The sequence below is a fragment of the Cricetulus griseus genome, chromosome 6, assembly GCF_003668045.3.
Source record: "Cricetulus griseus strain 17A/GY chromosome 6, alternate assembly CriGri-PICRH-1.0, whole genome shotgun sequence".
Lineage (NCBI taxonomy): Eukaryota > Metazoa > Chordata > Mammalia > Rodentia > Cricetidae > Cricetulus > Cricetulus griseus.
Window position 1 is genome coordinate 40,362,613 of NC_048599.1, and position 26,438 is coordinate 40,389,050.

The 26,438-nt window shown below is 41.1% G+C and overlaps 1 protein-coding gene across 2 annotated transcripts in view; it reads right to left on the reverse strand.

The window, feature by feature from the left end:
• Positions 1–1,982: 1,982 nt before the first annotated feature.
• Btbd3 (BTB domain containing 3) overlaps positions 1,983–26,438 on the reverse strand; it is a 29,995-nt gene continuing 5,539 nt past the window's right edge. Inside the window, exons 2-5 of one of the 2 annotated variants that reach the window (XM_027421671.2) lie at positions 10,116–10,419; positions 9,528–9,618; positions 8,860–8,978; positions 1,983–5,937 (exon numbers count right to left, since the gene is read on the reverse strand). In XM_027421671.2, coding sequence (XP_027277472.1) covers positions 4,905–5,937; positions 8,860–8,978; positions 9,528–9,618; positions 10,116–10,258 — 1,386 coding nt within the window. In that variant the 5' untranslated portion in view covers positions 10,259–10,419 and the 3' untranslated portion in view covers positions 1,983–4,904. Of the gene's footprint in view, positions 5,938–8,859; positions 8,979–9,527; positions 9,619–10,115; positions 11,009–26,438 lie in introns of those variants that run through there. The other variant, XM_027421670.2, reaches the window with a different exon arrangement.

The following is a 26,438-nucleotide window of genomic DNA, read 5'->3' on the forward strand; positions in this document are numbered from 1 at the left end:
TGTTTCTATCAGATTTTTTTCAGGCATAATCTCATTCTTCTACAGTAACAAATGAAATAATGGGCATAAAAGAAACAGTCTACTAATTATAAAGCTGCTCCCAAAGTAATAAAAACTGAAGGATGTCCTTATTTAAGTAACTTTTTATACCACTATGGCCTTAGTGAAGAAAGACTGCCTCACAGAAAGCTTACCATGCAACTACTCTGCTTGTCACCAGTAGCTAAGAGGAGTGAAAAGAGTAGCTAACTGTCATAGAGATGGACTTAAGAGGCAGAGCTTGCAGAGCTGTTGGGCTTATCTTGAATTAGGGGCTTTTTAGACATTAAGAGTATAAAATAGTAAAACAATCTTGTTTCTAATTTAAATAAAAATGAAAAAAAGTATAAAATAGTATCTACTAGCAAAGATGCTTTCTACTGGACATTTCAGCACATAGGCAACTAAACAGTAACCATAGGGTCAGAGCACATATCATGGAAACCACCTCGTCTCCCCTAGAAAGGTTTAGAAAAGACAACAGAAGAGAAAGGTTGATCTGAAGAAAATGTGGGCAAACATTCCTCAGAAGCAAGACAATGGCATCCATGTTGTATGCTCAGCAATTAGACATCATTAGTGGCATCTACCCATTTTTACAAACCTTTTTATCTCACCCGACACTGGCAAGCTCTCAACTGGGAAACTCTCCACCCACCAATGTTAGGGAAATAAATGCATAAGCTCTATTTTGAAAATAAATTCTCCAGAAGTGGTTTTGTTAGAGCATATATTCTAAAAAGTAGAGAGTAAAGATTACAACAAGAAAAACAATTGGTCAGTAAGGGGAAGGCACTTATTGTGGAAAGAACATTGGAATGCATCTCTGGAAATTCTACTGAAGTTTCTCCAAGGCTCAGCTGATACTTTCAGCTCACTTACATCTTTGGGTCCCCTACATTTTATACCAGTTAGTTTCTGCTTTTCAGTTTTCACTCAAGGATTGGCCCACAGCCTTCCCAGGCAAGCCAGTCAACCAGGAAGGTATAATTTCAGTGACATGTTAATCTTTGGTCCCAACAATGGAGTTGGATTATTCCCAACTGTCTTGGGATAATGAAAACAAACATGCGGATTAACTTTAAATAGAAACAAAGAAGAGATAAAAGCTGAGACTTGGGTGGATTAAAGATCTTTGCAATTCAGGTTGCAACTGTGCTTGAGCTCATGGGGATAGGGGTGGAGGATCCCAGTTCTCATGCTTAGGAGGAATTCCAAAATTCCTCTGAGTAAGTTAAACAGTAGAGTCTGAACCTAGGTAGGTGAAGTAGTTACACAAATGCAGAGGACTCACAAGAAAGGCTAGTAGAAAAGTACTGGGGAGGTGCACAGAAGAAAATAGGTAATATGCATAACTATGTATACATAATAATAAATGAGCACATGGGTATGTTATGTTCAGTGTACGTGACACAGAGAGATACACCTGACTGCTATCCAAGAGGCCAAGAAGCCGTCACACTGGAGAGCAGAATGGAAAATGAACTGATTATATAACAACTACACTAAAATTCTTGTTTGGCAGTTTATTTCTGGATCCAATCAAGACCTTGGGAAACAGCAGTACAGGTCCCATCAGAACCCAGATGCTGTTCAGCACAACACCCCCTTAGCACAGGGAGATCCAGACATTTAAGCAACTATGGCAACTATAGCTTGGAATGCCAGCCAACCACAAATTCCATAACAGGACTACAAATGCATCCATTCACTCACTCTCATTAAGTGAACAGTCGGGCTTTGAACAATGCAATTGATTAACATATTCATTGTTCTCTTATGCTTTTACCTCAAATTCCACCTTCTTTAGGAATCAAAGACACTGAATACTTCACAAATAAATGCTCCTGTGAAATCATCATTGTAAAATGCAGTGGCACCAATAGTGACAGAACTAACTTTTTACTATTTCAAGGGAGCAACAAAAATGCTAAGAAAGCAAATCTATGAACCAGTTTTATTTTATTTGCATTTAACATGATTATACACATTCATGTGTCTAACAAGATCTGCACTGTTACATTAAAAATACAGTACAATAACATTCAACATGAGGTACTTCATATTTATATATTTTCCTTCATAAATAATGCTGTAAGCTGCTAAAGTCAAGCACACTGATGCACAGTTGCCTACAGTGTACTGAATTAGCTGAGCTTATTTAAACACCTTTAAAAAAAAGACAGTTCAGTGCAATAATTATGTAGAAATGAGACCATTTACTTAAATACTATCTTACGATATGATTAAAGAATGCTGCATTAGAACTGCTAGCCTAGTTACCCTTATCCCCAGTATGAACAATGATGAAGACTGCAAGGTATGCTGGGAAAAGCATCTACAGCGTTTTCTGCTTAATAAAGTTGTGTTTATACACTACAGCTGCCAGCCCTGTCAGAACAATGGTTTCTATTCTTACAAACTACAAAGTTCAAAATTATCAAAGAAAACCAAAGCAAGTGCATTATCTTTCATTTTGCTGAGAATGCAGTTAAGAGAATAGGTTCAGAACACAAAATTTCTTGTTTTAGGTACAGCTTTCCAATCTTACCCACAGTTCTTGGCGGAGGCTAATCAGTAAGTGGATGTGTCTTTTTTGGAAACATAATAATAATAAATATAAAGTCATGTTCTCTCATCCTCAGTGAACTGTACTTGCCTAGCCACAGGGAGGGCAGCTAAGTCACAATAAAAGAGTGAGGGTGGGGGTGGATGCTGCCCCTTGAAGGTTATCACACCCAGCCCAACTATCTGACAGGACTCAAGCAGTGTTAAACAAAATATCTTCTCCTCTGGCTTTAAAGTAAGTGCCTTCTGGTCAGGCTTACCAATCTGTATGGTAGCTGCGAGTTACTGAAATGTTTAACCATAATTTTAAAACAAAAGCCTTTGTAGAAGTAATTTTAATTGACAATGTACCTTTATTTTATTGATGTTTTGCCAAAACTACAACCTGTCATCTCCTTTATCAGGAAGCAATTGAAAGATTATTTTGTAAAGTTGTCCTAGTAATATCCATCTAGTCATGAATAATAGCTTTCAGTCACCTATGCTAACAGATGTAAGTAATGGCAAAATGATTAAAACAGTTCCCATAATCCAGTGCTCTCCTCCACCAGGGATGCTGGCCAAAGGCCACAAGCCCTTCTCTGTAGGGGAAGAAGTGGCCCAGAAGCACAGTGAGTGGAAGCACTCATGGGGCCTTGCTGGCACCAGTAGGGGGTGGGAGGCATTTCTGACACACCCACCACTAGCCAGGCTGGGAGGAGGCAGCTCCTGAGTTGGCAAGCACACTTTCATGCGCATACTGCGCAGACACACACACACACCCCAGGACTAGCCCCTGCTCCAGGGAAGCCAACTTTACTTTGGCTTATAGAGCAGGAGAAGGAGGCGGCCAGGGACCACACTCTGGGTGGCGGGGAGCCATCTCAGGATCACACTGAGCAGAAAAGCTGCTCAGAAACACATGGACATTTCAGTTTCAAGTGACCACATTGGACACTACCAGGGTCACAGGCACTAAGCCAGCACAAACCATCATGGAAGGAGAAGTTGTCTGTGAGCTTTTCCCTCTTTGCTTATGCTACCATGGACAAGTAAGAGCTGCATGTGATGCTGATGAGGTGAATACTTGGTATAACCCAGTGTCACTCCGAACCATTTTTCAAAAACCCTGCAGGCATATATTGGCACTTTAAGATGGCCAGAGGCCAGGTTCTAGCAGTCCAGAAACTTGTTCAGAATCAACAAATAAGATCGTCTATGGTCAAAGAGCAGATAAAGAATGTTTCAATTAAAAAGAAAAGCATAAAAAGTACTTTATCACATTGACAAGTAGTGCTACCATTACTCCATACCTCCACTGTTTGGTCCTCTTCTAACAGGGGAGAGAGAGGTGGGGAAACTTGAGTCCTGTACAGCAAGACTTAAGAACAAGCCAATAGAGATGGGGGGGGGGTGTCCAAAACTACCAGGCAAGAGTAGCTTTTCCAAACTGTGCAAGCTTCTCACTGATAAACTGGACTATTCATTTTTATAGGGCATTACCAGGCTTCCATTTTACCTGTTGTAGTATGAATTTGCAGGTTTGCAACTTTTTTTTCTATTGACAACATTTTCTAATTTCATCCATCCTGAAAGAAGTCTCTGTGTTCAGGAACTTGTCTGCTAAACTAATAGAATCTAAGTTTGCTTTGTATCAGAAGTCTTGGTCTAAACAAACATCCAATTCCTTACACCAACAGTGTCAACTGTTCAGTATGAAACACATAGATGAACTTAAGATACAAAGAACATAAAAGCAAGGCCCAGAAGCAACAGATGTAAATAAACAGAGTCAAACATGACCACTGGCCTACTGTTTACCTTCTAAGTTTACTTGTTACAAAGCAAATATTCTTTCAAAATTGTACACTGAGGTTTACCTGTTTTTTGTTTTTGTTTTTATTTATTCATTTTGAGAGGAAGGGGGGTTCTGTTTAAAAATAACTTGATGGTATTACTTTAGAATACATACTTCCATTTAGTAAAGGAAATTCAAGTTGATCCAAAATCTTCTTCAGAGGTACAAAAGTGGGAGGTTGGTGGGCACTTGAAAAAGCACATGATCTCCCTAGGCATACAGACGCAACTCTAAAACCACGAAGCCTGAGTAAGAACTTGGCTCTTCTAAGCATATAGTTAAAAGCGGAATGTTGCATTTTAGCCTGTACATAATTAAAAGGTTCAAAGACATTAGAAACTGCCTACCGCTGCTTCATTCATTACAAATTACCTGTGCTGATCACATATCTGGAGACGAGCTAAGCGTCAGGCAAGGAGGGCCCAGGTGGATGTCTCATGATGTATAAGGAACAGAAGGTTCAAGCATAGAATATGAGTTCGGGGATCTGCCCCCCCTGTACCCCAGTGCCGTTGGTGCTGTCTGAGGAGCACTGAAACTGGACAGTCACCTTGCCACACTGAACTTCCGTCATGCCTTCCTGTCCAAAGTAGCTGAGTTCATTGCCATCCAGCACAACACTGGCTGTGTAGAAGGTGTCTGGCTCAATCTGCACCGGATATTCAAACCACACAGGGAAGGTATTGCTGGATCCATCTGAGAAGTACTTGCTCAAGTTCTGGCCCAGGACAACGCCCTGCCGTTTGAGTTCAATCTTGGCGCTGTACTCTGCCGAGCCACAACTGGAGCCATACAGCCCAAAGCCTGCGATGAATACCCTCTTATCAACTGCAAACTGGATGCTGTCACAGCGACCCCGATAGCGCCACTGGTTGCTCCGATAGGCACATGACTGGAATCGGTGACAACGCTGGGGGACCAGGCCCTTTCGGGCTTTACTCACAAACTGCAGCTCCGGTTTTTTGGATGCAGTGTACCAGAGGAAGATGTCATTGGTCTCGTTGAGAGTTAATACGCCAGACTGCGCAGCACCATTTGCAAAGTCATCCAGGGCCATGGTGGGGATGCGGATCAAGTACAGGGCCTTTCCTAGGACCTTGCGTTTATTTTCAATGCTCAAGGCCAGATCCTGCCGCTGGCATTCTACTTCAGCCCAGTTTAGGGCTGCCTCAAAAACCACTATTTCTTTGGCATTCAGCGTTTCCCTGCGGAGGATACTTTCGAGTGTCTGGAAGTCGATGTCGCAGAATCCCTCGGACTTGAGTGCTAACTCAGCTTGAGCATCAATCACCTCCCAGCATCGCTGTGTCAGGTCTGGCTCCTCAAACAGACAGCTCTGAGACAGGAGTACACAGGCATTCTTGGCGCTCAGGCTCGTCTCCAGGAAATTAACACAGGCTCTGGCAAGGTGAGGAACTATGTACTTTTTGGCAGCATACAGTGTGGCCAGCACTGTGTCCGCAGCCAAGTCAATTTCATCACAATAGATGTATCTGAAAGAAAGCATCCAACATGTAAGCGGATTGCCACAAAATGAGCATGTACAGCAAGGAAGGAAGCCACTGCCTTCAAGCCTGTCCAAGAATATAAAGTCATGTGACAGTTACTACAAACATGTTAGGAAAGCATCTGAAATACATTCACAAGGCACTGACATTTCAGCTCAGCAGCAAGCTTATATAATTAAAGAGATTAACGTGTTATTATTCATCCTCTATCCGTTTTCAACAAAACAGGAGATACTGCAATTATCTGAAAGATGACTGTGTATCAGAGATAAGATTATGAAACACAGCAAAATTCTATTATACTTTTCTAAGTTAAAGCACTGTCATTCCTAATCCCACAGTTCAAAAGAATATTTATTATATATGTATGTGTGTATATTTGTGCATCTGGATACTCCTGGAAACCAGAAGAGGGCACTGGATCCCCTGGAACTGGAGTTGTAGGCAGCTGTGAGCGATCTAATAGGGGTCTAGGACCTGAACTCTGGTCCTCTGCAAGAGCAGCTCTCAACCTCTGTGCTCTCCTCAGTTCCACCAATGTTTAAAGTACAGCACACACAGTTTTATGCCAATCATCTTCTGGACATTCAAATAAAAACAAATGTCTTTTGACACTAAGGTCAAAAATTATATTTTAATGATTTTGGACTTTTCTAAAATATAAAAATAAAATCTGATATTAAGTATTTCTGAAGTGGTTCCAAGTTCAATAAACTGTCAAATTCAAACTTCATGATTACCTTTTCAGTTAATGTCACAAAATCCTTTGAGTTCTAAATTTCTAAACTCATGTGTCCCCCACATATTCCTCCTACTCTCAGCACTGAGGAGTACATTATTTTCACACACATCTATTAAAAGCAGAGAGCTTAAATGAACATGGATTGTGTGCTTTGGTGAGCTGTACCTATTTAAGAGATGAAATACCTCTTGGTGTTTGGGGGATGGTGGCAATTTCTCAAAACAGTATGTAAAGGTGGAAACCACATGCTATCTTATATTCCAGGACAAAAGAACAGTCAATAAGAACTCTACCAGTGAACAACACTGAGAAAATTTACCCTGTCAAGTTTTCCAGCTAATGCATAGAGTACTTTATCTGATTTTTTTAATAGCTATCTTGTTTCCTATTTGTAAGACATACACAAGCCAAAGTTTCCACAGTCACACACAGAAAGCCTTCTGCTTCCAGGAAACTCTTCTCTAATAGGCTAAGCCAGTTACACTGGCAAGACCACTCAACAACACAGCTGTAGTACAGTTGCACTTTGCCCAGAGGCTAGGACTAGGGAAATATCCAGAACATGGGCTGGATTTATAGTCTTCCCTGGAACTCATGGGAGCTACCACTCCTTTTCTAAATGTACAGCTACTCACCTAGGATGCAGGAGGAGGAAACTCAGTTACTGTCTCAACTACAACATACCAGCAAGGCAAATGGAACCCCATTGCAGTTCTACTCTTACTCTTCCATCTGATTCCATGGATAATTTCTAAAAACTGTACTAGTATGACCTAGGTGAGTCATCTACAAGAGAAGACACTTGGCAATTGATAAGTCAAATGACTTGGGGAAGGTGTAACTTTCTGCCATTCCTGTTCATGTTTCCTGACTGTGCACACATCTAGGATAGAACACTTCAATATTAGACTTCAGTGAGGCCCCAATGTTAACTAGAGCGGCATTTCACCCAACAACAGATGGCACTGTCGCATCCATAGAGCTGACTTCACTTGCAGTGATGAAGGAAGGGTTAGGATCCAGGCAGGGGGAAGGGGTTTCTAGATGACTGTGTCTAATGGACTCTGAAGGTTAAAAAGTGAGGAAGAAGTTAACGTTAGTGTACTTCACATGCTCACTTGCCTTTAATCTCCCTGTTTCGCTTCCCACTGTCAAAGTTCTAGTTCAATCAGATTGCAAAGCTATAACAGGAACAAGGAGTTCAACACTTACAAACTCTAGAGCTGACTATAACTTCTTTTTCAGTATGAGGGAGATAGTAAATAATGATCATTTTAACAGTTTGCAAGAATAGTGTCAAACTGGTTGACCCACTGGGCAATTTTTTCTTCAAACTTTTTTAAAAAACATATTCCAGGGAACTTAAATCCCCAGAGCAGCAGATAATCTTGAACTCAAATATGTTAGTGTGTTGTAAATACATTTTAAGAAAAACCGTATAAATATAACTTACAGTAACTGGGCTTTAATCATATGGTGGACTACCCCATTGTCTAGCATCAGACATTGGTAAAGGTGATTCTTGGGACCTGATTAACATGTCAGAGAGTCTGCAAAGGACCTAAAAGACATGTGACTAGCCTAATCTCTTACACTCCTATGTTGCTAAATGAAGATCCTTGCATAAATCTGTAGGAAACTACTTTGCCATTCAAAATCTCTTCATCACCATAAGCATTGTCCAATTTTGTATGTGAAAAACGTGTGGGCAGATAATAAGTTCCACTTCCGGCAGCACAAGACACACATCTCCCCAGTGTTGCTAACTAAACAAAGTACATAACTTCTACAATTGAGAAGTGAAGGCATATTTCTCTAAAGCCTTAACACACACTGCTCTCAGGAGGAGACCACGCCTATTAAAGAACACCTACAGCAGAGAGCTATTTTTCTTCTAAAATGTCGTTAAAAAGCAGCTCACTGCATAAGCTGCATGCCCCTAGGCTCTAGGCTAAGACATGACTCTAAGTCCCTGCAACATTCCATATGACTCCCACGGGAAGATGAAGAACAGTTTCCTCCAAAGTCATTCACAAGGCAAGCAGCAGCACCCTCTCTCTTTAGAACCTCCTCTTACACAGAACTCACACCTGACTCGGAAGCCAGCAGAGCACAAACACAGTCAGCACAAGCAAACTCTTTCCGAACACACAAATAATGCTTACTTCAGCATGGCGAGGAAAGCAGCAGGTTCGACGTCTGGTATTCGGATTTCATCTTTGTCCTCAGCAAGTTCTCCATAAAACATTGCATGGAACACTGAGCTCCCAACAGCTAAGACATACTGTGGAGAAAGGGAAATCTCATTTCACGCACTAAACTGAAAGCATTTTCAGCAAGTCAATCCCGAAAAACAACTAGCGAGTCAGGGGTAGGGGGATGTAAAGGACCTAACCTGTGTCTTTGAAACAGCCAGGGTACAGTGTATCCTGACAGGGGAGCATAAGATTGCCACACAAGACGTGATCTCTATCAGGATCTCAAAGCTTTGACATTAATGTACACCCCCCTCCCATGTGAAATAAGTAAAACCAGAGCTTATTTATCTGATTTCCATAGGAACAGTAAACAGAGGACTTTCCAAACCTGTTACAACACTTGTAATCATTGGAGAGTGAAGAGGGCATGTTTCTGTGTGACATATACAACCATGTAGACGAAAACAAAGACAACATTAAGTGTGGCCCAAGCCCTTGGAAAGGGTCTGCTTTCTCTGTAATCTGGTGAAACATGCACTGCCTGCCATCAGCAAGCTGCCCACACCAAGCTCGGGGCTGAGAGGATCCCTCTACACAAATCTCAAGACTAAACCGGTAATGCAGCTGTTGCTTACTTTGTGTCCTGGCAACCGCTGAGTCCCACCTGGTGGCCCAACCACAAAATGTACATCTGCCATCAAGTCATTATTGAACATCACCGCATTTCTACAAACAGAGGCAATTCATTAATTCACAGCAGCTTGCATTCTTACCACCCCTTTCCCAACATGCAAAACTTAAAGAAGCTACTCAAGCTAAGCAACAACAGTTCAGTGACTTCACAGCAAAAGAGAAAAGAAAGTGTCCAACTGTACAACTATCGGAAATCACTGCAGACACATGGGAAGAAACTAAAGTTTTAAAAGTTATCCAAACTTTCACACAGCTTAGGACAAATAAAGAGTTTCTCTTCTGTGCTCCACAGACACAGCCCTGCCGGTTAAACGTTACAGCTTGCAAAAATTTTTTTTTTTTTAAATCTAAGAGGAAAACAGCTGTACTGTTTTGGAAAAGATACAAGGTGGCTTTCCATTACCAGTAAAGCTTCTGGGAAGAGAGGAGACAGAGATTCATGTTAAAATGCATTACGGGTCATGCAAAAGCAGAAACTTCAGCACTGGCAAACTTTGAAAATAAATACTGGCCGGCTGGCCGGCACTTACCTTTCTCTGATGGTGGGATAAAGACCCTGCCAGTTGGGGGCCGGGATGAGGTTGTTGTTACAGAGATTGTGCTGGTGGTGCTGCTGGACAGTGGTGCTGCTGGAGCTGACTGGTTTCTTCCGGGGGAATATATCAGCAGCCATCTTCTTCTTCTTTTTAGTCTTCAAGGTAATTATTTCATAACAAACTGGGGGCAACTTACTGCTGCCGCCGCTGCTGCTGCCACCACCACCACTGCTGCTGTTGCTGCTGCTGCTGCTGTTTGCTTTCTTTGAACCTTTCTTGGACCTGTTCTTTACTGTCTCTGGAAGCATCAAGAAGAAGGTGAGACATTTCATGTTCTTTTCTTTATCATCTACCATGAGTACAGGATGTCTCTCTTTAGAGCTAGATATCCCAAATTTGCTCGAACATCTAGGCAAAGAGGCTAGCCAGAGCTAAGATGTTAACAGAAACCGACAAGCTGGTGGTATTTTGCTGCTTTTCTCAGCCAGGCAAGGTGACCTTTTCACTATGTTGAAGAGGAACTGGCTTTAAGTTTTATCCAGGACCGGATCTGTTAAATACATTCCCATCATGATTCCCGTTTTTCTTATTTGCTCATAAAAATAGCCGTTTTCTGGATCACCTGAAAAGGCTATGCTGAGCAAAGGCGGCAGGCAGAGAGCTGTGGAGCTTGCTTTCTGAATTAGGTTAGCAAGATGTGCTGAGCGAGCCCAGCGAGGAGTCTGTTCAGCCGGCGAAGTTGTGTGGTGAATGGATCGGAGAGAGGAGAGTAGGTATTACAGCCCTGCAGACGGAGTCAGACAGCCAGCGCTCTGAGCCAATAGCTGAAGCCACCAATCAGGATTGGACCAAGCCAAACAGTGACACCTATTGTAGCATGCACAGCTCTGATATTAAAGGAACAGCAGTTACATTCTCTTTTCTACTGTATATTTAAATTAAGATAAACAGCAAATGAAACACATTTGCAAACAGGAAGGGTGGGGTTCATTTCTCTTTAGCACAGGAGCAGTTTCATTTCAACCCAAACAAGCAAAGCCATTAACAAAGAATGGGAACACATATGTCTAATCTCTCTTTCTGGCAAAATCTTCCTCCTAACAGCATTTACTTGCAACTATTTTGAGCAGAATCCTCTAGTCTCTAAAGCCAAAGGGAATCAATGTACTAAAACCAAACCAAACACATTTAAGTACAGTTTTTTTGGGCATGGGGAGGTTTTTTTTCCAGTCTTTCTGAATGTTTTACTAAGGTCATGCATTCAGCTTACTTTCCAAGGTTTTGTAACTCCACAATGACACTGGTCATGAGTGCCAGGTCACAAAACACTGTTAAGCTTACACCCGAACACTTAGCTGAGCATAGGACAAATTCTAGATATGAAAATAGCATTCAAATAAGGCAAATCTGTTAATCAGTGTTTAGATACTGTAATTCACTAAAAATATGTCAGAGGGGGGCTCTGCTCAGATCTCAAAATCCACTCAACTCTTCTGGCTAAACTTAATCTTGTCATAACACATTTTAAGTAAAATAATCCATAAGCTCCAACACAGCACCAGTAATAGGTTTATTTAAAATGATCAAAGTCTGTATTACCTAGTTAAAAGGCAAAAGGGCTCTTTGCTTCAGATGGGAATAAGGCTCCCCTAGCAGCTACACATGCTTACTTATTTGTAAAGAGGGACTAGTGACTAGAGTGACTCTCACTCCTATCTACAGAATTACTCTCATTTATTCAGAGCACAGAGGCTCAATGCTGCCCCTCAATAAAGTATGCTTTGGGGCCATAGCCCTGCACACCATGGAACATTCACCTGCATAGCAAATATAAGCAAATGAGAACTAGTTGTTACTGTAACTAATAGTATTACATATCAGGAATTTCAGTCCCAGGCATCCTAATCACTAAGTCAGTCCAAAGACACACTCCTCATTGTCATTATTATTGAAATTCATTTGCAAATCCACTGCAGGCACAATGCTTAATACAAAGTTACCTATCCCCATTCTAGGTGGAGCCTAAGCCATGCTTATTTATTACAACTATTGTATTATCAATTGCAGGGCCAATACACCTTATCAGCACCATATAAATAACCTTCAGCTGTATTTTAAGCATAATGTTAAAGATATAACAACCTGTTAAATTAGTATCTAGAAAGGCTTGGTGAGAAAAGTACTTGCCATGCAAAAACAGAGACCTGAGTTTGGATCCCCAGCAGGGGAGAAAAGCAAAAGCTATGCACAACAGCATGTACCTGTAACACTAACTCAAGCAGTGAGTGAGGGGTTAAGTAAAGCCTCACCAGCCAGCAAGCCTAGCCAAGAGGTGAGCTACACAATGAAGGCAGAGAGAGATGGGAGACATGCTGTGTCAACATCTGTTCTCTATACACTTAAAACACACAAACAATGCACCCCCCTCCACACACAATATACCACACACTTATCACTGGCCACACAAACATACACCATACACAGACACACAAACACCCACACCCACGACGCAATACATCACACCACACACAAACACCCATACCTACCACACAAGACAGGAAAAAACACCTCATACATTATACACACTCACAGCCCACACAACACAAAACACACATACACATACCACACATAAATACCCATCCCCACCGCACATACACAACACCAGTTCCACAAACATCTCATATCACACAACTCACAGCCACACTCACTCACATTCACAGACAGACACACTCACACACTCACAGGGCACCAAGGAAAAGACACTAGGCAAACAAGCAAATCCTGTGTGAGCTGCCTATCAGGAGTGGGCTGAAACAGAGGGTTTCTCTACTGATGGCTACTGAAGTTCTCCTTCACATCTGCCTGGAAAGCCCTTCTGAGGGGTAGGCCCTTCTGAGCATAAATCCTAAACATATTTCTAACAAACCCAGTATCTGGCTTCTAAAGTCAGAACTAATCAATTAAAATGGAAAGGGAAACCAGTGCTTTGAGAAAGTCCTTATTATCTGCCAACTGAAAAATGACAAAACAGAAGAAATATAAGAACAACACATGAGACTTTGTGGTCATTACAGCTAGTTCAACATCCACCCCAAAGAAAGTCTCCAAGACTATGGCTTTTCCCTCAAGGAGAAGAGGAAAAGTGCATGCAGCAGTTTGAGAAAGCGAATTATGTAACGCTTTAGAAAAAACTCATTCTGAAACTAAAGAGCCCAGGTATCTGGAAAATCAAGCTCTGTAGAAAAGCTGGGAAAGGCAAGTGAAGTAGAAATGTAAGGGAAGGAGGGCTGAGTGCAGACTTGCACGCACAAACAGAGCTGGCTGCAGAAGGCCCCTCTGTCACTCAGGCCCAGAGGCTAGTGAGGTGGCTGTTAGAAGGCACACAATGGGAAAGGCACACACAGCTGCCTTTCCTGCTTTTGTAACAAGGCAGGCCAAACACTGCGGCTAAACCTGAAGCCCCAGGGCCAGCGGCAGTATGAGCCAGGAGCCTTTAGGGAAAGCAGATTCAACAGGATCAAACCAGAATTTTAACAAGGACTCTCCCAGTGTGTGTAAGGCACTGAAGTTTGAGAAAGACTTCTCTAACACCCACCAGCACATGTTGCCTTCAATTCAAATGAATGAGCAAACAACTCAAGATAATTTAATTTAGTTTGGACTAAGAACTTAACTCTTCAATCGTGTTCTGCAATTCTTCTCTTCTGGTTAGGGGCACAATTCTAGGATAAAGGTGAGCAGCCAGGCAAATGAGCATGCCTAAGGTGTGCGGTTCTCTGGAAAAGCAGCTCTAGTCCTGATTCTTGGAGGTCAACCAACAGTGACGATTCAAAATTACCAAGCGGATGAACCTGTCAAACCTTAACCAACCAACTCCACAATTCTGTCTCAGAAAGCTACAGGTTACATCATCAACATCAGCAATCCAGTCCCAGTTCCCTTTCAGCTAAGCCACCTAACTAGATAGGGGTGGGGGTGGGGCTCTGAAATCAAGTCAGTGTTTAAGGAACTCAGTTTTCTCGGCGCAACAGTGAGGTTGTTTGGAAGGGCATTTCTCCAACTGACACTTAATCCAGTGACATCACCTTTTATAGTCTGACTTTGAACAGAGCACACATATCAGAAGAGCTCAAGTATAAAGCTCAAGTTGATGTTTTCTATGTTATTCTTTATATTTTGATGTTGCACTGATTATTCTGTGAGACACCTAAAGTTTAACACCTAAGGGTCTTTTCTATCAAGAACTTTGACTAGGGCCTATCAGAAGAAAACAAAAGTAATACCCCATGTACTTAACAGAGTAAGTTGTTTCAGTAAGTAACCTGAAATCCCTCAAACAGCACGCACAAACTGGCAGGGCCAATGATGTTTCTGGAAAGAGTAACAGTAGCTTTCATCTGTCTTTCTGAGTAAGACATGATCCAGAACACAGTAAAGCAGTCGTTCTCAAATTCTTAATGCTGCTACTCTTTAATACAGTTCTTCATGTTGTGGTGACCCTCAGCTATAAAAATTTTTTGTTGCTACTTAATAATTGTAATTTTGCTACTGTTATGAATTGTTACGTAAATATCTGTGTTTTCTGGTGGTCTTAAGTGAGTGACCACTGTGAAAGAGTCATCTGACCCCCAAAGGGTTCTTGCCCCACAGGCTGGAAACTGCTACAGTAAATATTATGGGAAACAAACAAACCAAGTATTAATTTGAGTATCTTTATTCTCTGCTTTTGTTGCTACTTTACTACATTAAATACGGTATGTGCCTCCCCTTATTTAAATATGAACAGAGTCTCATCTACTGTCTCCAATCCAGACATAGCACCTCTAGTTAGGAGGGATCATCTAGAACCTCCTCCTAACTAGCATTTTCTCACTTTAGACTTCCTTAGTTTCAGAGCTTTTTGAGACATTGTTAATCTGCCTTAATGAGGCAACTGGGCCAGGAAGCCCTTCCACCTTTAAAGAAAGCATTCACCAAATACACCCAACAGAGCCTGCAGTGCACTAGGCACACAAACAGGGAGAAGCAGAAACCAGGTCCAAAGGTTAGCTAATAACAGTGGGTTTCTATTGATTTTATAATTGTCAGAAAGTTGGATCACAACTTACGTAGGCAGTTTGGGGAAGGAATCTTGGAAGCCTGAAAAACAGCAGTGTCACTGAGAGGCCTCCTGCCAGAAGTGTGAGGGATTTGTAAAGAAATGTCCACAGTAAAAGGGAGTAGGGCGAGACATGAACTGGGAGGCAGGTCTGCTTACCTATGTGCTGTTTGTCCCACTCAGTCTGGCGTATCACAACGATCGAACCACACATGCCTCTATTTATATACTTAATCTGCTATAAAAGAAAATTGTATGTGCAGAGTTCACAAAGACAAAAGCCACAGACATACAGGGCCACACCCCTGCTGGGGCAGTTCAGGAAGGAGTGCTCAAAGGACAGGATCCAGAAAGTCTTTCAATGGGCAGGAACAGCCATGGAGAACTTGCTGAAACCCTGGAGGCTCTCAATAAGTCTAAAGTCAGAAAACCAGCTATTCCTGGTTAACATGGAGTTCTGTGACTGCAACAACAATGCCGGCAACTCTTGTTTAGCTTGTTCTAACTCTGGACTCCTTGTCTGGACTTGTATATGGCTTACTACAAAACACCTAAAAACCAAGGCAGTGTGGTGGATTGGAAGAGTCACTTCCAACCCGAGTCACAGAACATAACAGGAAACAGTTCAACCTGATGAGTTGTGATACAATGCTGTTTGGGTTTTGCTTATTTTTCCTTTCAGCACCAAGCAAATGTTATGCTTGTGATCTGGGAGGTAGAGAGATAAGTGACAAAATGCTGGCAGTCCCTAAAGATAGCAGCAGCTGCTGGAAAACATGCTACATGCTTTCTAAATTTGGAGATAAATGAAGAGCCAAACAACACCACAGCATGTATAGTGAAAAAGGCAAGAGCCAATAACAAATGACTTTCAGGTTGGTTTCTTAGCATCTGAGAGCCACATTTTCCTCATCTTCCAAATAGAATAATTACACACAGCTCAGCCCTCTCACGTTTAACATGATGTCAAAATTATATGTTTGTGAAAGCACTTTGATAAATGTTGAAAATGGTCTACAAGGGTAAGTTTGCACTACGAGTAGCAATTGGACTCAAGCAGAAAACATCATTTATGATGAACACAAAGGCAACCGGCACTCTGCCTTCCCATCCTTGCACCATCTTCAAGCAGCATAGCTGCAGACACTGCATCTCTCCAGGCATGCTCTGGCCCCACCTGTGGACCACACAAGACCCAAGTTCCTTTGAAGCCTGCTCAGATTCTTCAAGTCTATGAACTATGCATTTTTGAGGCGAGCCACAGCAATGTCAGAATCCTGCATTGTTATTCCCAAATCTATACCTGGAGCCAACACTGCAGGCCGCATGCCTGCTGCACTTAATCAGAAGGCAAGTGCCGGCTACTGCCCCACTCACGGTACCTGTAACAAAACCCGAAGCTGCAAGCAGCCATCTAGCCACCTGACAATGCTCACACTGACCAACACAAACTGGACTCTCTCAATGAGCCACTTTCAACTCTAGCACTGGGCAACCACACCTAATACAAGCCTTTGGGGAAAGCATGTCGGAGTTGTCTAGAAGGGTGAGGCAGGCATATGGCCAGCTTACTAACTCACATCCTTTACCAGGAAGAACTCCAGTTAACCTTGAAATTTGAGGGGGAAGCAGCCAAAGTCAGAATACATCAATTCTCAAAAAAACAATTCTTTTAAAAAATCCTATAGAGCATTTAACACACCTGATAATTACAGCCCTGAAACATACTGTATCTCAGTACACACCTTATTTAGAATATTAAACAACTCATTTAAATCTGAAATTACTCAATCATACATTAAATGAAATAATCTTGAAAATGAGTATCTAAGGTGTATCATGTGATATCTCTAGACAGCTACTTAAAGGAATATCATCATATATTATTTTGTAAAGGTTATGATATTTTGATAGAAAGGTAACGAAGCTTTACATAGTCTAAATAATCTTATAGATAATTTTCTCTATATATTTCCAGGACTTAAAAAAATCTACTTATTGGCTGGAGAAATGGCTTAGTGGCTAAGAGCACTTGCTACACTTGAAGAGAACTAGAATTTGCTTCCCAGCCCACGCTTCAAGTGGTTACAGGGGATCTGATGCCACTTTCTGGCATCTACAGGCATTACAAAGACATGCATATATACATGCACAAATAAGTAAAAAGTTTATACATGACCAAATTAATTACTCACTATTGCTTCCTTTTTATTTATCAAAATAAAATTATTTGTAAATAAATGTGCAATGTTTTACTAAGTTTTCCTACAAATACACATACACTTTAATCTGGATTCTAATGATTATAAGACAGCATCTAATGATTATAACCACTAGACCTTTTTTCTTATACTATATCAAATAATAACATATCTGATAGCTCATGGCACCCTGAAGTCAGTGAAATAATGTTACATTCACACAACTCAAAACAAAGAAAGTAATCTTTTCTCTAGGTCGCTTAACTATGGCCTTAAGCAGACAAGATCAAGGCTGAGAATTCTGGCTGACCTGCATTAGAATAATTGCATTTGCATCATGCAGGCATTTGATAAGTATATAATCACAATTCTCAATTGAGACTGCTACTATGACAACCGTTGATATGGTGGAAAATGTAGATGGAATCCTGAAGTGAGAACTTCTATTGCCGGGCACAGTAAAACATCCCTGCATGTAAGTAAAAGGAAGTTAGCAGAAACCAACAATTACCTGGGTAATATCTTTGAGAGAGAGATTTATCAATCAAAGATTAACAAGTGAATAAAGTAAAAACCGGGGGTGAAATGAGTACTTAAAAGATGCTGTGTACATTGAAAAAATAGATTCTGTATTAACATGTTAATTTATAAGTGAGAAACGATTATAAGGACCACACACCCCTCCCCATAGGACTCTTACTATGCACTTGAAAACAATTTATCCAAAGAAATTTCAGGGCCTGAGAGCTCTTTGAAAATCTCTGATCCAACAGAAAACTCTAACTCTACTGGGAATGGCCACAACAGAGCAACTCCACACAACCATTGCTGTCACCTTTTCCAGATCAGCTATTTGTTTTACATGAGAGAGAAGGAAAATAATGTGTTTTAGTCAATTAAAAAAAGAAAGATAGTCATTTACTTTGGGTGACTTAGTCCCCACCCTGTATTAGGAGGAGAATCACCAAGAACATCACAATCAGTTCAGATCATGACTGAAGCCTGTGTCACTCACAAACTAAAGAAAGAACACTTGACTCCACTGGGAAAAGTCACCCTGTTCCAATGAGCACACTGAATGGTAAGAGAGAAATCAGACAATTCCCGAACCACTTAGTATTTATTTTCACCAGTCTTGATTAATAGTGGGATTCCAAATCTGTCATAGGCAAATTTCACTCTTAGTGAAAAACTCCTAAAACATGAGAAATCTAAATACAAAGTGACACAAGTGTGTGCTGTCCCCCTATTCACTCAAGTCAGAGAAATTAGTGTCGTTCTAACCCTTCAATTTACCCTCTCCCATCACACAAAACACCTGATCAATGAAAATTATCTTGGACTTTACATCATTGGAAGCAATGCCACAAAGCCCTTTTAAATTTTATTTTTTAGCCAACCACAAAGAAAAGACTGGCTAAAACTCTCCGTTTGGATTAATACCATACACATATCCATACAGTGTCAGCTAACTAGTACTTAATGATGTTTCTTCCTTCATCTTTATAATACATTATCAGAATAAAATATCATTTCTGGTAAATGATAATGCTACAAAAAAGAGAAGTCAGTTACTCAGGGAAGTCTAGGAAACAACACTAACTGAGATTTTAAAAAAAAAGCGCATTAACAGCTTTTGCTGTTTTGTTTTCTGTTTGCTGTTTCTGTTGACTGAACAAACAGGGTCTTGCTATATGGTTCTGGCTGGCCTCACATTCAGAGCAATCCCCTTGCTTTCCTTAGTCTTCTGGGTACTACAATCTGAGGCTTAAATTCCTGTGCATGATTCTAACACACCTTCTCTGAAATACACACATTCAAATGAAATAAAAAGAAATGCATTACCAAAAGAAGCCTTGATGGGGATACTGTAGACTCTTACTTCCAGCAAAAGCTCAAAGTAAAATCTCCTCTAAGTTCAAATTAGAAGTGGGCTTATGCTACTTTTAATCAATTGATCTCTCTCTCTCTCTCTCTCTCTCTCTCTCTCTCTCTCTCTCTCTCTATCTGTGTGTGTGTGTGGTGTGTGTGTGTGAGAGAGAGAGAGAGAGAGAGGAGAGAGAGAGAGAGGAGAGGGAGGGAGGGGAGGAGGAGGAGAAGGAGGAGGAGGGGAGGAGGAGGAGGAGGAGAAGGAGGAGGAGGAGGAGGGGGAGGAGGAAGAGGAGGAGGAGGAGGAGGAGGGAGTTTGTGAAACACATACATGCAAGTACCCACAGGTGCCAGAAGAGGGCACTGGATCATCTGGAACTAAAGGTATAGGCAGTTGTTAAGTTGCCATATGGTTGCAGGGAACTGAACCCTGGTCTTCTGGCAAAAACAATGAGCACACCTAACTGCTAAGACATCTCCTCTGCCTTCACTTTTCAATTAGCTTTAAAGTGTGCAATCCCTTAGGTTTGTTGTTAAAGATATGTTATGAGGTACAGTGTACTATGTTTGTGTAACCTTAATGATATCAATATCAAGAAACATTCAGAGACCCTCCCATTTGCCACAGGAAATAAGGTAGGGCTGGACAAGCATCCATTTGTTGCTCCTACCTCACTTGTTGTTGTTAAATGAATAGATGCTGAGGAGTTTCTATACGTAACTTGATTCCCTATATTAGATCAAGAAATTAAGGCATTTGAATCAAAAGGTCAATTCCAATAACATACTCAGTGAGTTTTGGGTTGTGTGATAAGGATACTATTTAAGTAGGACAGTGCTTGTATTACCCAATGCTAAAGAAAAAACAATCTAATTGCTCTTAAAAATATGTCTCACTTTCAAAAGTCATCAACCTGTTCTTATGTCTGGGTTTCCCCAATCTACATCACACAGCCCTCAGGCACAAGCATGTACTATAGCCCCTAAGTGCCACTGAAGCTAACATATATCTTCAAAGAAGGTTAATCTTCATTTTTATTAAAAATACACTGAGAAATATTTCACCATAGTTTACAGCTACACTATCTCATGGGAGATCCATGTCAGTGTGGTGACAACTGGAATCAGACCAAAGCCACCCTTAGACTCTAAAGAGAAAACAAAATTTATAGTCAGCTAGCTCTTTGCTCAGGCAGCTGTGGGCATGTCATGGAACTACTAAGGATTCGCTATTTGCTTATACTAATATCCTCTAGTAAAACTGAAAATAACATCAATGTGGAGAAAAAAAGAGATGTTTATTAAATGGCAGGTGGCCAAATCTCAGCTGCACTGAGATGGTCTTCATAAAAAGACTATCCTAACACAGTGAGAATGGACTTGTCTGCACACCAGGAGAACACAGCAAGCATCTACGCAGGCAAAAGAAACAATATCTTGTTTCTCACAATCAGGAAAAAAACCACAGCACTTGCAATGTGTTCTGAATCTATGTCTACAACCCCACTCTAACTCACTCACTATAGCTCTTTTGACTTGTTCTTTTCTTTCTCCACAGCACTTGACTCTGAAGCATCCAGCGTCCTCACAGTTCTACTTTCCTATAAACGGACCAGAAGCTTACCCCATCCTTCACCAGTCCAGAGGCTACCTCAAGTCCAGGCATCCTTGGTATTTGCACTCTCCACATCCAACTGTTCTACCTCGTCCCAGGTCACCAGATTAGAGAATTCATTCTCTAGAGCTGCATCTCACATCTCTATCTAGAGCTAACAGGCCACACCCACCCACCTGGCGTTCTCTGGTTACATAAGAGCAAAGTTCAGGCCCAACATGTCCAAGTCCAATTAGCGCTCTATATTAAATTTGTGCAGTGCAACTGAACTTGTGGTAGAATGGCCTGAGACTGTGGTCTAAGTGTTTCCAACTGTCTGTGTTGCAAGCTTAAACTAGGCACAGTGGCAAAGAACATAGAGATCTATTAAATGTATCCCGAGGCTCTCCCAGACATGTCCAAGCACAAATGCAACTTTTAATACTACATTCAGCTTGTAGCTAATGAAACTGAAAACAATAAAGCTCAACCTAAAGCAAGCCCCTACTTGTGCTTAAAGTAAGGCTCTGGTTCATTGGAAGCCTAACATTTAACGCAATGCAGACATTCACAGAGAAGTGTGGGTTAACCACATCAAGATCACTTACAGGGACAAGCTGCTTTCAACCAAACCCAATTCATGGTCAAGCACATTTATTTATAGCACCAGAGGAGAATCTTAGTGATTTAATGAACTGGAAAGGATGATAAATTCTGTGATTTACATGAAAGGAGGGAAGTAGTCATATGAATAATCCAAAAAAAAATGATAATTAAAAAGACTTTCTGTGGCTCTGAAATGTGTTTCATCTGTATTTAACAATGAATGGATGAATTTCCACTACATTAGACACACCCAATCTTCAAACAAATCTTCAAACAAAGCAGTAAAATAGGCTTGTGTGAATAGGGCAGTCCAAAAACTCATGCCTCCACAGCAAACCACCACCCTCCTTGTAATGTCTCATCTCAGATTATCTCCTAACACAAGCAGAAAAGTACACTGCTTACATCGGTGTCTTGCAGTCGGGTGTACAAAAGGAAGGGAGGTGGCCATGCAGCTCAGCAAAAGTCTACACATTCCCTCACAATACTGAGGTTATCTCCACTTTATTATAGGTTGGGGGGAGGGGAGAAAGGGAGAGAGAGGAGGGGGAGAGAGGGAGAGAGGGAGAAAGGGAGAGAAAGAGAGGCGTGGGGAAACTCTTTTGAATTTTCCAAAAGAGTTCTCCTGGCTACAAAACTGTATTTCTGGGAGATGGTATGAGGTAAATACATTCTGTGTGCAAGTATCAAGGATCTTTTGTGAACTGCACTGCTCAGGGAAGTATTGGGGAAGTGTTGGAAGGAGGCACCAGCAAGAGTCCCAGAGCAACAGCTGGCAGTAGTGATGCAGAACTGAAAGTCTCCAGAGAACAGCTATCAGCCACAGACAGAAAGGACAAGGAACTCCAAAGGAGATCAAGCAAAGCCTGTGGAAGGTCACCCCAGTGTACCGGAAAATGCAGAAAGGAAAACATATTGAATATAGTGAATGATAGAGTAAGTTACTTTACCTTCCCCATTCTCCCAAGCCACACCAATCATGGGCTATTTAGGCAATTGGTGAATAGTCTGGGCAAATGAAGATTAGCACAACTCTACATTCCTTACCCAAAATCAAAGTAACATTTCATGGGGAAACATGTGAGAGAAGCCACAGTTCAAACAGCCCATGTAGTAAATCCAGCACTCAAGTACACATACACCTTTTTAAAGCCTGCATAAGGCATTTCTGATGAAACTGAAAGATTGGTTACCTTGAGTGAAGCATTTGTGAAACTTGTGTGAGTCAAACCTACAGAATTTGCTAGCCCTTTTTACTTGAGAGTAAGCAAGGTGTGCTTATCAAGACTCCGGTACACAACTTCTCAAAAAAAGTGAGCCTGGCATTTCAAGAAAATAAAAACAAAACAAAACTGGACAATATCTATTGCTGATGGTAAAATCCAAGCCTCAGGGCAAAAACCTGAATTTTGGGAACCATGAGTGTGACACCAAGAGTCTGCAAACTTCCCAGCACTTAACACTGATACAATGAAAGCAGCTGTAGTATTGAATGATTTCTTCAAACTACACAATGCAAAGTGCAGACATCAGTGTTTTCTAACCACAATATCCAAAAAATGGGATAGCTATCAACAAAACCACACACTGATTAAAAAAAAAAAAAATGACCCAACCAAAGTACAAGATCTACTAGCTTAGCATGACAGAGTTACAAAAAGTTTACCAACACTTCTTGGAAATCTACATAGCAATTAAAAACAAAAATAACCCTTTCACATTGTCAGGTACATCCTGCCTGGTGAGGACATGCCAGAGACACTTGCTAACAGGAATTCAGGACTGATGCAAGCTGTGTGTGGGGAGATTTTCCTGACACTGATAAAAGAAAACAGCTAAAAAACTTCAGGGATACATGAATGGATCCCACAAAAACACTTATTGTATGGTGCGTAGTAAATGAACTAGAACTATCAAATAAAGGAGCTATACGAATTCATTAAACCCGTTGATGTCATCTGGAGGAAATGTGGGGATGCCCTGACTGCATACTCTTCTCTCCATTGCTGGCCACATTCAGAACAGTCCACCTTTCAACAGACACTCTCCAGCTTCAGGCATTAAAGGGTCTTATGGTCCTAAGCTACCAAAGAGGGTGAGTCAAAGAGGAGTCACTGTGCACACATCCCTGTCTATAGAGATAGGACAGGAATGGGGGTGGGGGTGTAAATGAGATCCAGCTGGCTTCCAGCAGCTCCCTGAAGCCTGAACCCTCCTCTTTCAAAGGTGCTTCTGGGAACCTTGTTAGCCTTTCCAATGTTGATAGTAAGATTTGGGGAGAGCTGCCCACTGTGTTCCCAATTAAGAACTTTATGGATTTCTAGGCTATTTGGGTATGCAGATCATCCCAAGTCATATTAAAAGTATTTTGATTTTAAACTGCCTACATTTTCCACTAACAAACAAGAAAAATAGGTAGTGGTTGGCATCAGAAGCCCTTTTCTATGCAGAAATTTAAAATATAAGAGCAGACAAGGGCCAAAGTTAGTCCCTCACTAATGAGTGGGAATATGACTTACAAAATCAAAAACAGAAGATACAGAGAAATGAGGTGGCAATTCAAAACAAACAGACAAAATAATAAAATAAATAAGTAGATAAAAAAAAAGAGTAACACCAAACATTTGTACAGGGCTGGAAAGAGTACTTAGTAGCAGAGTTTCTGCATAGCAAGCAGAAGACCCTATGTTCAAATATATGAATAAATACCTTTCACAAGGGCAGCAATTACTTGCAGGAGACCCTTAACAAAGTATAGACCTGGAACAACAAAGACTATTTTCCAACTAGACTACCCATTAATGGCTAAACCTACAGTAAACATGATTCATCATCAGAGAGATCTTTCCTTTCAGCTTTGGACAATAGTACTATGAGAACTCAATATAAAATGAGTTGTAACCATGTTATTAAGTTTTCCTAAGAACAAATGTAGACCCAGCCAGAGTTTCAAAGATAAGCAGATCAAAGATAAGCTGTTTCTGTGTCTAAAACCCATGGCTAAAGCTGGGTGTTGGTGACGCACACCTTTAATCCCAGCTCTCGGGAGGAGGCGGATCTCTGTGAGTTCGAGGCCAGCCTGGTCTCCAGAGCGACTGCCAGGATAGGCTCCAAAGCTATACAGAGAAACCCTGTCTCAAAAAAACAAAAAAATTTTAAAAAAATATGGCTAAAATATTTACACTAACTGAACATGCAAATTACTCCTACTCATAAAAGCCTTAATACATATAAGAAACTAAGTACATCTTGAGAAAGACAAAAATAGAAAAATATCTTTACCTTTGGATTTACATAACAGTTACTGGGTTTGTGTATGTCTAGAGAGTAGAGAGTACAACACCATGATTTCAAACCTGTATGACATCTAATTTAGTCTCTCTCTGTCTCTCTCTGTCTCTCTCTCTGTCTCTCTCTCTGTCTCTCTCTCTCTCTCTCTCTCTCTCTCTCTCTCTCTCTCTCTCTCTCTCTCTCTGTGTGTGTGTGTGTGTGTTTTCACAGTATGAATGTTAAGGTCAGACACACTGTCTTGTCATATAAAAAGGAAAGAGGGTGACTTTTTTTTTTGACATTCTTGCATTTGAAGAACCCAAACTGAGGCTACAATGTAAGCAAACTTTAATGACAACTCTAGTAATAAAGCAGGGAGGACAGCAACGCCCCTGTCTCTGGGCAACTCAGGACCAGAGGTGCGCATAATATTACAGGCAGAAAATACAGCACACAGACTTAACATGGGAATGTGCCTACTGTGTTCAAGGGTAAGCAAAGAGGGATAACCAGCTGGAGTGCAAAGTGTGAGAGGAGAAATGGGAGAAGAGGTCAGAGCCAGTGGGAACTCGAGAGTGCAAGCAGTGTCAATCCTAAAGAATCTGGCCAATGTGGCACACAAGGCTCTGGAGATTTTTATGTCCAGGATGATTCAAATTTGTAAAAGATCATTTCGGGGGTTGGGGATGTGGATCAGTGCCAGAGCAGTTTCCTAGCATGTGCAAAGCCCCGGGTACAACCTTCAGCCCAAAGAGGAAAAGCAGAGGAGGTGAAGGCAGAGGAGAGGAGAAGAAAGAAATCATTCTGGTAGATATGTTGATAAAGCCAAGTTAACAAAATGGGACTAGGTCTTACCTTGGAAGGCCACTGCAATAATAGTACCAGCAAGAGTTGATAAGAAAGAGAAAACATGCTGAGAGGAAAGGTGAGAAGAGGAACTACATTCTGGTTTTGGATGAAGGCAGAATCCTGAACATATTCTTTTAGACATTAGCAACAGATACCCTAGAATAGTGTAGGCAAGAAAACTCAAGGCAACATCAATGGTTATGGAATGAATAGGCCAGGAAGGAAGTGGGATGCAAACAGACTAGCTTTATGGAGGAAGATCTTTCAATATCGGGCTTCGAGGACTGTCTTATTTAAGGCAAGTAGGTCAAAAAAGTACTTGGAGCTGTCTGAGCAAGAATTTGGAAATTGCATATAGGTGCATTGTAATGTATTAACATACTGTGAGTATTTGCACTGAGGCTGGTAGGAAGTGAGCTTTGGCCCATTCCAAGTAGTAAGTTAGGGAAAAAATAACATACATTAAAAAAATCTGACCAAGAAAACCAAAAGACCAATGCTTTAGGAGGAAATGAAGATGTGGAGTAAATACAAGAATCAACTGCAGAAGTCTCAAGAAGAGATGGCCAATTATTTCAAAAGCTGTCAATAGACAAGGTGAGAATTTACCAACCAGGAATATTTTCTTCCAAATAACCCCGGTGACTGACTCATACCCACATCAAAGAAAACATAGTTGGGACTGAATGTGTTATACTGCAGTCTTCTGGTGAATTTAACTTTCTGAAGAAAAATCCACAGAGACGGGCTTGATTCAAACTGCTAATTGATACTCAACTCAGTTTGTTACTTTAAGAAAGACCAGTAATAAGTGACAGATGCCAATGGCC